The following is a 14,643-nucleotide window of genomic DNA, read 5'->3' as shown; positions in this document are numbered from 1 at the left end:
CAGATCATGAGGTCAGGAGATCAAGACCATCCTGGGTAACACGGTGAAACCCCGTCTCTACTAAAAATACAAAAAAAATTAGTGAGCATGGTGGCGGGCGCTGTAGTCCCAGCTGCTGGGGAGACTGAGGCAGGTGAACGGCATGAACCCGGGAGGCAGAGCTTGCAGTGAGCCGAGATCGCGCCAATGCACTCCAGCCTGAGTGACAGAGCGAGACTCCATCTCAAAAAAAAAAAAAAAAAAAAGAAAAGAAAAGAAAAAGAAAAAAGAGAATTCATTAGTTCATACTGATAATACATATTCATAAATGATGGAGAAAGGAAAGCTCTTCCTTGTAGTAAATGGCAATGGCAACTAATGTGTTGGGAATGAAAAAGTTTAAAAATACGCATCTCTCTACATATTACTTATTACACAAGGAAAACTGATAGCAGGAGAGAAACATGGTAGACACTATCTAATCAAATAATCAAAGCTATTATCACCAATAAACGGATAAACATACATTATGTGCACCCTGATTTGATGCAGAGGACAAAACACTTCTTTGGTTTTCCTATGAAAAATGCATAACAAAAATTTAAGCATAAGGAAAAATTCAGAGAAATCCACATCAAAGCACATTCTACAATCCTGAAATTTTTCAAACACACAACTGTCATGAAGCAATGAATAATGAACTCTTCCAGGTTAAAAGAGATTAAAAAAAAAAAGGGCAGAACAATTGAATGCAATGCAGGATCTTTGGATCATGAACCAGGAAAAATAATGCTTGAAAGGATATTATTAGGGTCACTGGAGAAATTTGAAATGAATTACATATTAGACCATATTATTGTATTAATGTTAAATTCCCTGAATCTGATCATTGTTCTTTGGCTATTTAGGAGGACATCTCTGTTCTTAGGAAATGCATACACATCTCTATAGGTAAAGTGAAACGAGATGCAGTAAATTAATAAGTAGGGTGTGTGGGTATGTGTACAGGAGGAGAGAGGATGGGAAGTGACGAGAGCAAGCAAATAGTTCTGTAAACATTCCAGCACATCTCTTGGTAAACACATATACATATTACTGTTCAGTACATATCACTGTTCAGTACATATCACTGAATTAAATTTGCTGGTCAAAGTCATGTGTATACTTAGCTTTAGTGGATACTGCCAGAAACATTTTCCAAGGTTGTTCCACTCTACATTCCCTTTTAAAACAGCTTTCACAGTTTGGGGTTTTACTTAAGTCTTTAATCCATCTTGAGCTGCTCTTTGTGTATGGTGTAAGGAAGCCGGGGTGATTCTTCAAAGACCTAAAAGCAGAACTACTATTCAACATAGCAATCCCATTACTGGGTATATACCCAGAGAAATATAAATCTTTCTACCATAAGGACACATGCATATGAATGTTCACTGCAGCACTATCCACAATAGCGAAGACATGGAATCAACCTAAATGTTCATCAATGACAGACTGGATAAAGAAGATGTGGTACATATATACCATGGAATACTAAGCAGCCATAAAAAGAACGAGATCATGTCTTTTGCAGGAACATGGATAAAGCTGGAGGCTATTACCCTTAGCATACTAATGCAGGAACAGAAAACCAAATACCACGTTCTCACTTATAAGTAGGAGCCAAATGATGAGAACTTATGAACACATGGAAGGAAACAACAGACAAAATGGTCTACTGGAGTGGGGGTGAGGGAGGATGGCAAGTAACAGAAAAGGTAACTGTTAGGTACTAAGCTTAATACCTGGGTGATGAAATAGTATGTACAACAAACCCCTGTGACACACGTCTACCTATGAAACAAACCTTCACATGTACCCTCAAACCAAAAATAAAAGTTGGAGAAAACAACAGCTTTCACTCTTATTGGACACCTTCTTACTTTCAATGATGTCTTTTGATGAAGTGCTTAAAGTTTTAATGTAGCATAATTTATTTTTTTCCTTTATATTTAGTGTTTTTTGTGTCCCATTAAAGAAATTATATGCTTACCCTAAGGTCACGAAAATATTCTCCTATATAAACTAATGTCTTTATTGTTTTGCTTTTCACAATTATTTTTCAATCTCTGTTTGTGGTGTGAGATAAGACTTTTTGTTCCATATAGATATCCAATTAATCTACCATCTTTTTTTTTTTTTTGAGACGGAGTCTTGCTCAGTCGCCCAGGCTGGAGTGGAGTGGCACGATCTCTGCTCACTGCAAGCTCCACCTCCCGGGTTCATGCCATTCTCCTGCCTCAGCCTCTCGAGTAGCTGGGACTACAGGCGTTTGCCACCACACCCGGTTAATTTTTTGTATTTTTAGTACAGACGGGGTTTCACCGTGTTACCCAGGATGGTCTCGATCTCCTGACCTCGGGATCCACCTGTCCTGGCCTCCCAAAGTGCTGGGATTACAGGCATGCGCCACCACACCCGGCCTAATCCACCATCTTTTATTGAACAGACTGTCTTCTTTACTGAGCAGACAGCAGTATCATCTTCTTTAGAAATCAGTTTCTTTCTGAACTTTTGACCAATATATTGTCTTTCTTACTCAGCTTTCTAATAAATCATGATTATCTGATACTGAAGACCAGACACTCAATTCTTCCATGATGCCTTAGCTATTCTTTGATTTTACATTTCCATATAAACTCTACAATCAGTTTAATTTCCAAAAACTAAGCCTGGGTGAGATTTTCACTGTCAATATAATTTAAGAGAACTGATATCTTTTAATCAATATTGTCTGCCAATAATGAATATGGTATATCCTTCCTATTTTGGTCTTCACTTTGTTATATATCTGATATTTTCAATGTGGTAATACATAAATTTCATATTTGTTTGCATACAAAAAGTGAAAGAGTTTTATTGTTTTTTGTTGACTTTTAAAGTTCATCTTTCAGAATAGTATATAAAATGTCCTACCCCAAAAAAGTTTATTCTCCTGTTTCTCACATCATAACTCTCATACCAAGTGCACGACTAACTTCATTTTGCCACCTGCTTTTTTTTTGTTTTTCCTCTATGTACCCTGCCCATCTTGATAAATAATATAACTAAACTCTTAAATCAAAATCCTGGGAGCTATCCTTAACTTTTTCTGACATCCAATCAATAATCAACTCCTGTTCATCCTAACTCATAAATCCTTTCCAAATCCATGCTTCCTTATTACCATTACCACTATTCTTATTTGGGCCTAATCATTTTTTTTCTGGACTTTATAAAAGGCTTGTTTTCCCCTTGTCTCTAGTTGTTCCTTCTACTCATCTATTTTTCACAGATATTTTCCTAAAGTATACACCTGATCATGTCATTCCTCCTCTCAAATGTTAACTGAACCTATGGGATACAAAATATCAAAATTTCTTGGCATTGCACACACATAACTGTTTATGATAAGGGGCTTAGCTTGTTATGCATTCTCCATCCAAAATGAAAACAATTGTACTTCAAAAATATCAAATAACTTGCACTTTCCCATGTGTCAAGTGCCTTCTCCCATCTCCGTTTTAAAAAATGTAATCTCCCTCTAATTGAATGCATTCTCCTATCACTATTACTCCTAACACCATGACCACCACCACCACAATGTAAGCTATTAGAAGCATTAAAAAAAAAAAAGATAGTAGTAGGCTTAATCAAAGACTTGTTAAGAAAATGAGTATTCAATAAATCCAAACTCATTTGTATTTCTGTATTTGATTTTATTTGGTATATGCCACTATGACCTTATTTTAGTAGAAATCCATTACAGGATTTTTAAATTATCATTAGTCAACTCCACAAAGACAATAATACTGCTGTGGAAGACCAAAGGGGAAAAAAACTGATATATTTATTTACAATTCCCTATATTGTAAACATTTAATCTATATATTGTTACTAACTTATAATGAGACAAGGAAATGATGCCCTGTATTTCTATTCATATTCAGCAATAGCATATTATAATAGAACATAAGATTTTCTTTTCCATTAGCATTATGCTTTCTTTAAATAATTATCTAAACTTTCAAAAGAACTAAATATGTAAGTGCTATACAACTAAATCTACTTAAGCCAAATATTTGGCTTATAATTTCATTTTTAGAATAACTTAAAGTGCTATAAGCAACCTGGCAATCAACACTTTCTATAAGAACAAAACTACCTTTAAACATTAATTTACAAGATATACAATGTTTATCTGGAATAGCTGAAATTTCAGCACAAAGTCATTGTCACATGTATAACAGCAGGATTCTTTTTTGCATAACATGAAGCTTTAAAATCAACTGATGAATTATTGCCACAATGGCTATTATTGGTTTCCTACAAAAGAGGATAAGAACTACTAGTGTATTCTATCTTTTCATTTTTTTTTGAGGTCACTTGACAGTAAGTTTGCATATTCAACAAGTCTACTGAGTTACAATATTGTCTACTATAATCATTGCCCTTTATAAGAGCAAATGCTAATGGTAATTAATAACATATACCACTCAAAGAAAATCACAATTTTTTTTTTCCTTTTGAACAAGAGTAACCTATATTTTGGGAGTTGGTGTGCAACAAGGCTAAAACAACCAAATTATAAAACAGTATACCTGACACAGTATGTTGAGGAAATATGCATCTGTTTCATAGTTTTTGAACTTATGTTAATGCCTTACTAAGCTACACATATGTAAATAGTATGTTTTCTTGCTAATATATTAAATCCAATAGAATCATTAAGTTCTCATTCTCCTTTGTGATTTGTAACTTTATCAGATAATTTAATGATGAAAGCATATGCCCAAACCTGCAGATCTTGTGTACTGTCATCTATTACAACCAGAATTCTCCTCAAATTTCATTTTTCTTAAAAGGAAATTGAGAATACCTGCAACATCGTTAAAGAGAATGTTGTAGTGTGAATAAAAACTAGAACTCAGTGGTCTATGAAGTATGTATTATTTTGGCAAGTGATTTTTTCCTTCCTAAGAATAAGATGAACATGTCCAAATGTTACCTGTGCCAACTTCACAGATACAGAAGTATCTAGTCTTCATTTCCTCAATGCCCCAATTAGACTGTTCTAGTAAACGAATCAATATAGTTTAAAAAAAAAATCAATACAGGTTCAACAAAAGAGCACCATCCTATTAGGGAACTGAGTAACATGTGAAAATGAAGTTGTCATTATAATCAAAACGTTGCCCAAATTCTAACAAACCCAAGCTGTTATACTAGTACATGGACGCAGTCCCTAGTGTTAACCTAAAGAACTCTGGGACAAGAACATGATTTGAAAAATAAACTCCAAAATTATAACTGTAATAAATGGTGATACAGACTAATTTTAAAGCACAAGTGACATGTTACACTGTATTGCTTCTTGAACTTTCCAAACAATGCTTGTCCATGTCAGGTTTGGGCCATTCTCCTGCTAAGACAGAGAGCATTGTATTTATTCAAAAGCCCAGATTTCAATATCTTGGATAAAGAAATCTTCCTTCTTAGAAAGTGTACGATTCCCAAACGTTTTACAAGAATGGCTTCTTCCATGGTAGAGATCTCCATCAAGCCAAAGGGCAAATTCTCCTCTGCAATACATAAATAATAATCTGTTAATATTTATGCCCTAAGTTATAAAACAATTTAAATGAGACTTTGAATACCTAACAACCCTAAAGTTATTAATTTTCTCAAATCCTTCCCTACTCCTTTCCACACTGACACAATTTTGTTTTACTCCTATTCCATTAAAAAATTATTTATGAGCCAGGTGCGGTGGCTCATGCCTGTAATCCCAGCACTTTGGGAGGCCGAGGCCAGCGGATCACCTGAGGTCGGGAGTTCAAGACCAGCCTGACCAAGATGGAGAAACCCTGTCTCTACTAAAAAATACAAAAAAAATTAGCCAGGCGCGGTGGCACATGCCTGTAATCCCAGCTACTCGGGAGGCAAAGGCGGGAGAAACACTTGAACCCACGAGGCGGAGGTTGCAATGAGCCAAGATTGCACCATTGCACTCCAGCCTGTGCGACAAGAGTGAAACTCTGTCTCAAAAAAAAAAAAAAAAAAAAAAGAAAAATTATTTATGATACAGACCAGGAACAGTATCCTCTACAATGAACTTTATATAGGATTAGCTTTTGAGACAGGTACTACTCTGTAATTTTTTGCCTGGTATTATGAGTTTTTCTTTGGGTATTTTTTTTAGTATGGTTTTTATTGTGTGTGTGTATGTGTGTGTTTATCTTTTCGGTATGGTTTTAACATCTTTAACATGACTTTCGCAAAGGCACAAAAACTCAGTATCATCTAAAATAAAATTTGGGGATTCATGTTAAGGACCTAGTAAATAACTCTGGTTTCCTGCATAGGAAGCTGTTTGCAAAAGAACTCAGTTTGAAAGGACTTTAAATGGACAAATATGTGATGCTGAGATTCAAGCAGAAGAACCAAGATATAATCTAGGTATAACAGGAACTTAACAGATAGATTATAAGGTCCAATTTATCTAATTATCTAATACATAACCGAGAGGGGAAAACACCAGGTTATGAGAGGACTTCTTTCTATTCTCTAGAAAATGTTTTCCTACCTAATAGAAGAGGAGAGGGGGCAAAGACTATTAATTAACATAATATCCAGAGAGCTATCCCTTGGGATTCTCTAAATCTAAAGTAAGATATCAAGTCAGCAGAACTGAGCCAGAGTTTAGGAGGAGGAGGCTTTTTAAAAAAATATGGGCAGTTATATTTCATTGAAAGAAAAAAACTGGTCTGGGATCAAGACTTGTCTGTCAACTCAGTGGCCACAACTTATGTCAAACTTAGTTAAGTCACTTAACCTCTCTGGGGTAGAGTTTGTCAATTATATTAAAACACACAAAAAAGAAAAGCCTATTAGGTAATCTGTAAAGACTTACACAACTCTATAATTTGGATGGCTATAACCTCTGACCTTCAGGTTTGCCATCAGGAGTCACATGGCATCACAGAGTTAACTGACTTGTGTGGGAGAGGAACTGACCAATTTTTTTTTTTTTTTTTTTTTTGAGACAGAGTCTTGCTCTGTCATCCTAGCTGGAGTGCAGTGGTGTGATCTTGGCTCACTGCAAGCTCCGCCTCCTGGGTTCATGCCATTCTCCTGCCTTAGCCTCCCAAATAGCTGGGACTACAGATGCCTGCCACCACGCCCGGCTAATTTTTTCTATTTTTTAGTAGAGATGGGATTTCATTGTGTTAGCCAGGATGGTATCAATCTCCTGACCTTGTGATCCGCCCGCCTCAGCCTCCCAAAGTGCTGGGATTACAGGTGTGAGCCACCGTGCCTGGCCTGGAACTGATCTATTTTTAACACTATCTTAGAACAAAAGAAAGGAACTATTTATTTATACTCTGTAATAAAAAACAGCATCAAATATATAATGTATATTAATTACATATATAAATTTTAAGTATACAGATGTGTTTCTAAGTAGAGAAGGTGGCTACAGTGACCATGTAGAATGGTTCCTTTAAGAGTTGGGGCCGGGTGCAGTGCCTCATGCCTATAATCCCAGCACTTTGGGAGGCTGAGGCTGGTGGATCCCCTGAGGTCAGTAGTTTGCGACCAGCCTGGCCAACATGGCGAAACCCTGTCTCTAATAAAAAATACAAAAATTAGCTAGGCGTGGTGGTGGGCGCCTGTAATTCCAGCTGCTTGGGAGGCTGAGGCAGGAGAATCATTTGAACTTGGGAGGCAGAGGTTACAGTGAGCCAAGATTGTGCCATTGCACTCCAGCCTGGGCGACAAGAGTGAAACTCCATCTCAAAAAAAAAAAAAAAAAAAAGAGTTGGTACTTCACAACAAAACAGAAAAGACAGATCAGTATAGTAATTCACAATGACCAGGTAAAGAGATCATCCAGTGTCACTCAAGAAGAGAGTTGACAGTACAAAAATACTGTAATGGGATAACCAGTGATGAGGTTCTGATGAACCTCTTCTATAAATGAAAATGGGACTTTGCTAAGATACAAGATCACCCTGAAAATCATAACAATCCAGAGTCTGTGATACAGAAGCACTGCAAAACTATATCGTCCCCAAAATGACCCCTGCCCCATAAGGAAGCCATCATTTGTTAACGTTCAAATTGAAATTCATATTTGACTAATTTGTTCAACTTTAAACGTGCATTTATCATGTTTCAGACACTAGCACTGGAAAATACAAAGATAAATTAGAAACTGCATTTGAATTAAAAAGTTTATGGTCTTATGACAATAGACTTCTAGAGACTCTAACACTACTGGCAACAACATGCCTTTAAAGAGATATCTGAATCCATGAGCCTTTAAAAGTGCGAATAGACTATCATGGCCAATCTGTTAGAAAGGAGAATATGAAAGGGTCAGACTTCCTCATAAAAACCTTCTGTTAAATATGAAAGGGTTAATAAAAGATTAAGACATCTAATTGTAATCTCAGATGACTACATCTAAGTAGTACCTCAAAATTGACCTTCAAGATGCATGAATGTCACTGATGCTGCAATAAGTTTTATTACCAAGTATGAATAGTTTTTTCCAAGGTAACCTGAATTTTCTGAAGCCCTGAGTAGAAGCTTTCAACATTTTTGTCAATTTCTTAATATCACATATAAAATTGGATTTGTATATTCATTTTAGGACAATGGGTACCTCTGCATTTAATCAGCATTTCAAACAGGTAAGTGATATCCAAATATTTAAGTAAATGTATTTAAGAGGTTACAGATCTGTCCCAGGTGAAACACCCAGAAAGCCAGAAAGTGTATTTTTATATGAGCAATGCTTTCAAAGATGATTCATACGACTTTCTGAAAAAACAATGGCTAAGGAAGTGGAAGGAATAAAAGTAGTCTTCTAAATCTTTAATTAATGTCTTATAGCTTATGCAGCCAATGATACTGCAGGCAGAATTCTTCCTGGTATCAGAAGGGAACAGATCATGTTGGATGAAAGAAAACGAGTAAAGGTGGCTATCAGTTTAGGTGGCTATCAGTTGTTGAGTACTTACTATATGCCAGATACTATACTAGGATTTGCACAAAAATTATATCCTTGTGAATTCCTTATAATCTCTCTACAAGACTGGTTTAATCTCCAATTTATAGCTAAGGAAAGTTCAGATTTGTTAAGGAGTTTGCTCAAGGTACCACATATAGCATATGTTGAAGTGAGAATCTGAATCAGGTCTATTGGACTCCAAAGCCTACATTAAGTCCACTACATCATTATTTTTCTTTTGGGGTGCCTTTTCCTTGGAATTCTGGAATATCAACTCCCTGTAGTTTCTGCTTTCTGAAGCTGTACTCTCCTTCAAACACTGAAAACTTATATTAATTTATTATCAAATAACCCAGTGGTTACTTTAGCTTGGTGAAATCATGTTGTACAATAAAATCTAGTTCCAGCAGACATCTAATGGCATTGTGTATGACATTTTTGAAGACTTAAAGCACCCATAAAATTTTGAAATTATAAGCCACTAGCTTGAGTAGACCTGTTGGAGAGCTAACAGAATCACATGTAAGACTACTGTTTAGGGGAGGGCTGAATGATACCCCCGCAAAAGGTATAATTGGACCATGTAAATACATGCTGAGTTCAACAACTAAAACTAACAGAGAAGGCTACAATAACCATGATCACTTTTTAATCACCCTACTTATATCCTCCAAACACCTACTTACAGAGAAGTTGTAAGAAAATTTGTTAATAATAGAATAACCTGGGATGATGAATATTCTTTGGTGGTCTGAATAAATTATCATTATATATCCTCAACTGTGGGATGCAAATAATGTAACACTTCTACAAGTCTGAAAATTATTTAGCATACCCATGTCTAATACTGAAAGACAGAAATACCAAAGGAAGGAGTTGTTGCTTGCTAAGCCCAGGCTAGGTGGGACCAGAGCAGCCTACCTCCCAACAATGCAAAGATTAAAGGAGGCTGGGATACCAAATAAAAAACAAAGCTCCTCACAGTACTTGCAATGCCAAGATAATCACATTATTGTCTGATTCATAATTGTTAAAAAACAAGCAAGCAAAAACCCCTGAAAACTTGAGGGGTCCCTACAATTTTCTGCAGAAATACCCATTTCTATTATTGTCTAAAATATCATTCCAAATGGTCTCCAGAGTAGAATAACATGAAAACAATTGGACTTGTTCTATGCATTGGGAGAAATAAAATACTCCATCACAGTTATTTAAAAATTAGAGAAGTTCAAAGGTACTGAGATATTTCCCTTTATATTATCAAAGAGCCACTGTGCTCTAAAGAAAAAGATGGGTCTTAATAAACAGTGAATAAACTGAACAGTATTTTAAAATGAAGAAACAAATACTCCACCAATAGTTTCAATAACTACACTTGAGCGACTTCTTGCAAATACATTATACTTTCTTTTTCATAATATACAAATTTGAATTCTAACGTCAACACTTTCTAAAGACAACTGAATTTATAAATAATCCAAATGCATTTTTAAAGTTCTTCAAAAATCTCATAGTGAAATGTTCAAGAGACTTACCCTCCACCACCGAAAGCTAGTGAATCCATGTCTCCTTTGATAAAAAACATATTATCTCCTGTCCACTTAAAGACCTATATAAATTTAAAAAAAGCTTTAAATATATAGATGAAATGGTTATTATAGAGAGTTAGTTCTCCAAAACTCAAACGAGTTAACAAAGCCAAGACTGGCAGTATAAGAATAAGACCACCACAAAAAGCTTGGCACAGAAGGCTCTGGTGATTTGGGTTTCAGTGTTTACATGACTAAATTTGAAAGCACACACTCTATCACTTAACTTTCAATTCCAATTTCTCAAAATTTTGTTAACTTTTCACACATACTTCTTTCTCCTGACTTTACAGACACCAAGAGTTGGACGGTTAATAGAAAAAATTGAGAAAGAAGTAAATGAGTTGAAAAAAAATCGGACACAAATGCCATTAACTTTTACCATTAAACAGAAATGTATGTTAATTTGATAATATTTTAACATAGGGCCAAGGCCTTTTCTTTGCATATATATTTACTGATCACAGTTCTTAAATAAACCATGACCATAATGGGTATTTATGATTTTCAGTTTCAATTTCTTTAAACAGTGAGAACTTAAAATCATTTGAGAAATCCAAGAGCAAACTAGACATGAATATTCTTAAATATCTTTTTCTAACCTTTTATGGGTGTTTTACCTAAACCTAACATAGTAGCAATTTCTAGCAACTTACCTTTATCAAGTTTTTCAAATGTGTTCATTACAGTTTTCAATAAAACTTTCTTTTAGCACTCATTTTTCATAGTTATGTAACATTTAATTGACTACATTATTACACTTATCAGGTAGCAGTAACATAAAAAGTTTGAGAATAGGCACTGCTGATGCTTAGAAAATCTGTAATAACTACAAGCTTTCAAGTAGCTGTTGCTATCAGTTGACATATTTTATGGAAGGAATGAAAAGCATTGGTTATTCTGGTGAGCTAGTTAAGTACAAATTTGCTAAAAGAATTTTTATTGTGTTACCAAATCGTTCCTATTTTGTTCATTTATTTTTATAACCAATGGTGTTGATTCCTTTTCTTGAGATTAAAATGAAGGTTTTACATGCCACACTCCAATGTGCCCGAGATACTAATATTGCACTCAATGTTTTAAGAATAGTCACACATTCACTAAAATTCATTTATATCTTTACATTTTAGATTTTACTGGCATGAGAATGTATTCAACTTGTGTTAGTCAAGCCACAGTAAAGCCACACAGGTAAAGAAAAAGAAACCAGTTAATAACTTTTTATTTAAATCCAAATAATTTATTTTTTATGCTTTCATGACTTACATCATTAAGCTTAGTCATTAAATGTTTCTGGAAATTTCACAGACAATTTGTAAACAGAATAGTAATGATAATGTATATTCTTTACTAAGTCCATAATTTGTGTTTGGTGCCATCCCAAGTATTATATATAAATGATCCTCATTTAATTATTAAATGACCATGCCATATTTTATGATTCCTCATTCTATCTACAGGAAAGTTGAAGTTCAAAATGGTCAAAGAAAAGTTACCAGGGAGTAAAAGGCAAAGACAGGGGTCAGATGCAACTGTGCATGAGTCCAAAGTGCATGTTTTTTTCATTTATGCCATCTCTTTTTTTTTTTCCTTTAACTTTTAAGTTCAGGAGTACATGTGCAGGATGCACAGCTTTGTTACACAGGTAAACGTGTGCCACAGTGGTTTGCTGCACAGATCATCCGATGAACTAGGTATTAATCCCAGCATCCATTAGCTATTATTTCTGATGCTCTCCTCTCCCTCCCCGCACCCTCACCCCGCGACAGATACAAGGTCTGTGTTGTTCCCCTGAAATGTGTCCATGTGTTCTCATCATTCAGCTCTTTCTTATAAGTGAGAACATGTGGTGTTTAGTTTCGTTCCTGCGTTAGTTTGCATGGTGTATATGGTGTTTTCCATGGTGTATATGTACCACATTTTCTTTATCCAGTCTATCATCGATGGGCATTTAGGTTGATTCCATGTCTTTGCTATTGTGAATAGTGCTACAATGAACATTTGTGTGCATGTATCTTTATATTAGGAGGACTTACATTCCTTTGGGTAAATACCCAGTAATGGGATTTGCTGGGTCAAGTGGTATTTCTGCCTCTAGGTCTTTGAGGAATTGCCACACTGTCTTCTACAACAGTTGAACTAATTTACACTCTCACCAACAGGGTAAAAACATTCCTTTTTCAGTTGGGCATGGTGGCTCACGCCTGTAATCCCAGCACTCTGGGAGGCCGAGGCGGGTGGATCACCTGAGGTCAGGAGTTCGAGACCAGCCTGGCCAACATGGCAAAACCCGTCTCTACTAAAAATACAAAAATTAGCCAGGCATAGTGGTGTACACCTGTAATCCCAGCTACTTGTGAGGCTGAGGCAGGAGAACTGCATGAACCTGGAAGGCAAAGGCTGCACTGAGCTGAGATCATGCCACTGCACTCAAGCCTGGGCGACACAGCAAGACTCTGTCTCAAAAACAACAACAACAACAACAAAATAAAACATTCCTTTTTCTCTGCAACCTTGCCAGCATCTGTTGTTATTTGACTTTTTAATAATAGCCATTCTGACTGGAGTGAGATGGTACCTCATTTTGGTTTTGATATGCATTTCTCTAATGATCAGTGATGTTGAGCTTTATTTCACAGGTTTTTTTGGCCATATGTATGTCTTCTTTTGAAAAGTGTCTTTGCCCACTTTTCAATGGTGTTTTTTTTCTTGCAAATTTGCTTAAGTTCCTTGTAGATTCTGGATATTAGACCTTTGGCAGATGGATAGATTGCAAAAATTTTCTCCTATTCTGTAGGCTGTCTGTTCACTCTGATGATAGTTTATTTTGCTGTAAAGAAGCTCTTTAATTAGATCCCATTTGTCAATTTTTGCTTTTGTTGCAACTGCTTTTGGCATTGTTGTCATGAAATCTTTGCCCGTATCTATGTCCTAAATGGTATTGCCTAGATTTTCTTCTAGGATTTTTATAATTTTGGGTTTTACATTTAAGTCTTTAACCCATCTTGAGTTAATGTTTGTATATGGTTTACGGAAGGGGTCCAGTTTCAATTTTCTGCACATAGCTAGCCAGTTCTCCGAGCACAATTTATTAAATAGGGAATCCTTTCCCCATTGCTTATTTTTGTCAGGTTTGTCAAAGATCAGATGGTTACAGGTGTGAGGTCTTATTTCTGAGTTCTCTATTCTGTTCCATTGGTCTATGTGTCTGTTCTTATACCAGTACCATGCTATTTTGGTTACTGTAGCCTTGTAGTATACTTTGAAGTCACGTAACGTGATGTCTCCAGCTTTGTTCTTTATGCTTAGCATTCTCTTGGCTATTTGGGCTCTTTTTGGGTTCCACATGAACTTTAAAATAGTTTTTCCTAATTCTGTGAAGAATATCAATGGTAGTTTGATGGGAATAGCACTGAATCTATAAATTGCTTTGGGCAGTATGTTATGTCATCTCTTTATAAACAAAATATTGAAATAGTGGTTCTTACCTCAAACTCTGGACAGAATGTAAAAACAAAGGTCTCTCCAGTACCATAAAAGCCATCACTCACTTTCAATGCCTCAGATGCTAACGCACCAAAAACCTAAGGATAAAAAAGGCATATTCAATGACATGACTAACAAATTTATTTCAGTAAGCATTATTTCATCATATATGTTTAAATAAAATGCAAAAAATAGAAATCTGGTATGGTTTTATCTAATCATACTGAAAAGGGAAAAATGGCTAGCTGCTATATAATTTACATTATTGTCAAATATGAAGTATATTGGTTTTTCAATGGAAATACAGTTTTCCTAGTTTTTAAATTTTGGGATTTTATTTAAAGTAATTAAGCAGACAATCTTAAAAAGTGGTTAACACATTTCAGGACGACTTATATGTACAATGTATGTATGATATGGATAACATGATGCTATGGGATTGTGGCGCTTAATAAAATAAGTCCTTCAGTATAGGGAAACATTCTATCACTTTTAAAATATGCTATTTTTTCTTTATCATTATACAGTAAATTCCATGAGGGCAGGTGTTATGTG

General features: G+C 35.4%; 1 protein-coding gene across 9 annotated transcripts in view; it reads right to left on the bottom strand.

The window, feature by feature from the left end:
- Nucleotides 1-3,692: 3,692 nt before the first annotated feature.
- The window catches only part of OXR1 (oxidation resistance 1), a 483,216-nt gene continuing 472,265 nt past the window's right edge, over nt 3,693-14,643 (bottom strand). For all 9 annotated transcript variants that reach the window (XM_019032276.3, XM_019032279.3, XM_004047426.4 and 6 more), the window contains 3 exons: nt 14,091-14,186; nt 10,549-10,622; nt 3,693-5,576 (listed from right to left, as the gene is read on the bottom strand). In XM_019032276.3, the coding sequence (XP_018887821.1) occupies nt 5,441-5,576; nt 10,549-10,622; nt 14,091-14,186 (306 nt within the window). In that variant the 3' untranslated portion in view covers nt 3,693-5,440. The remainder of the gene's footprint in view (nt 5,577-10,548; nt 10,623-14,090; nt 14,187-14,643) is intronic.

The sequence above is a fragment of the Gorilla gorilla genome, chromosome 7, assembly GCF_029281585.2.
Source record: "Gorilla gorilla gorilla isolate KB3781 chromosome 7, NHGRI_mGorGor1-v2.1_pri, whole genome shotgun sequence".
NCBI lineage: Eukaryota > Metazoa > Chordata > Mammalia > Primates > Hominidae > Gorilla > Gorilla gorilla.
Note: the sequence above shows the minus strand (reverse complement) of the source record. Positions and strands in the feature narration are given on the sequence as shown.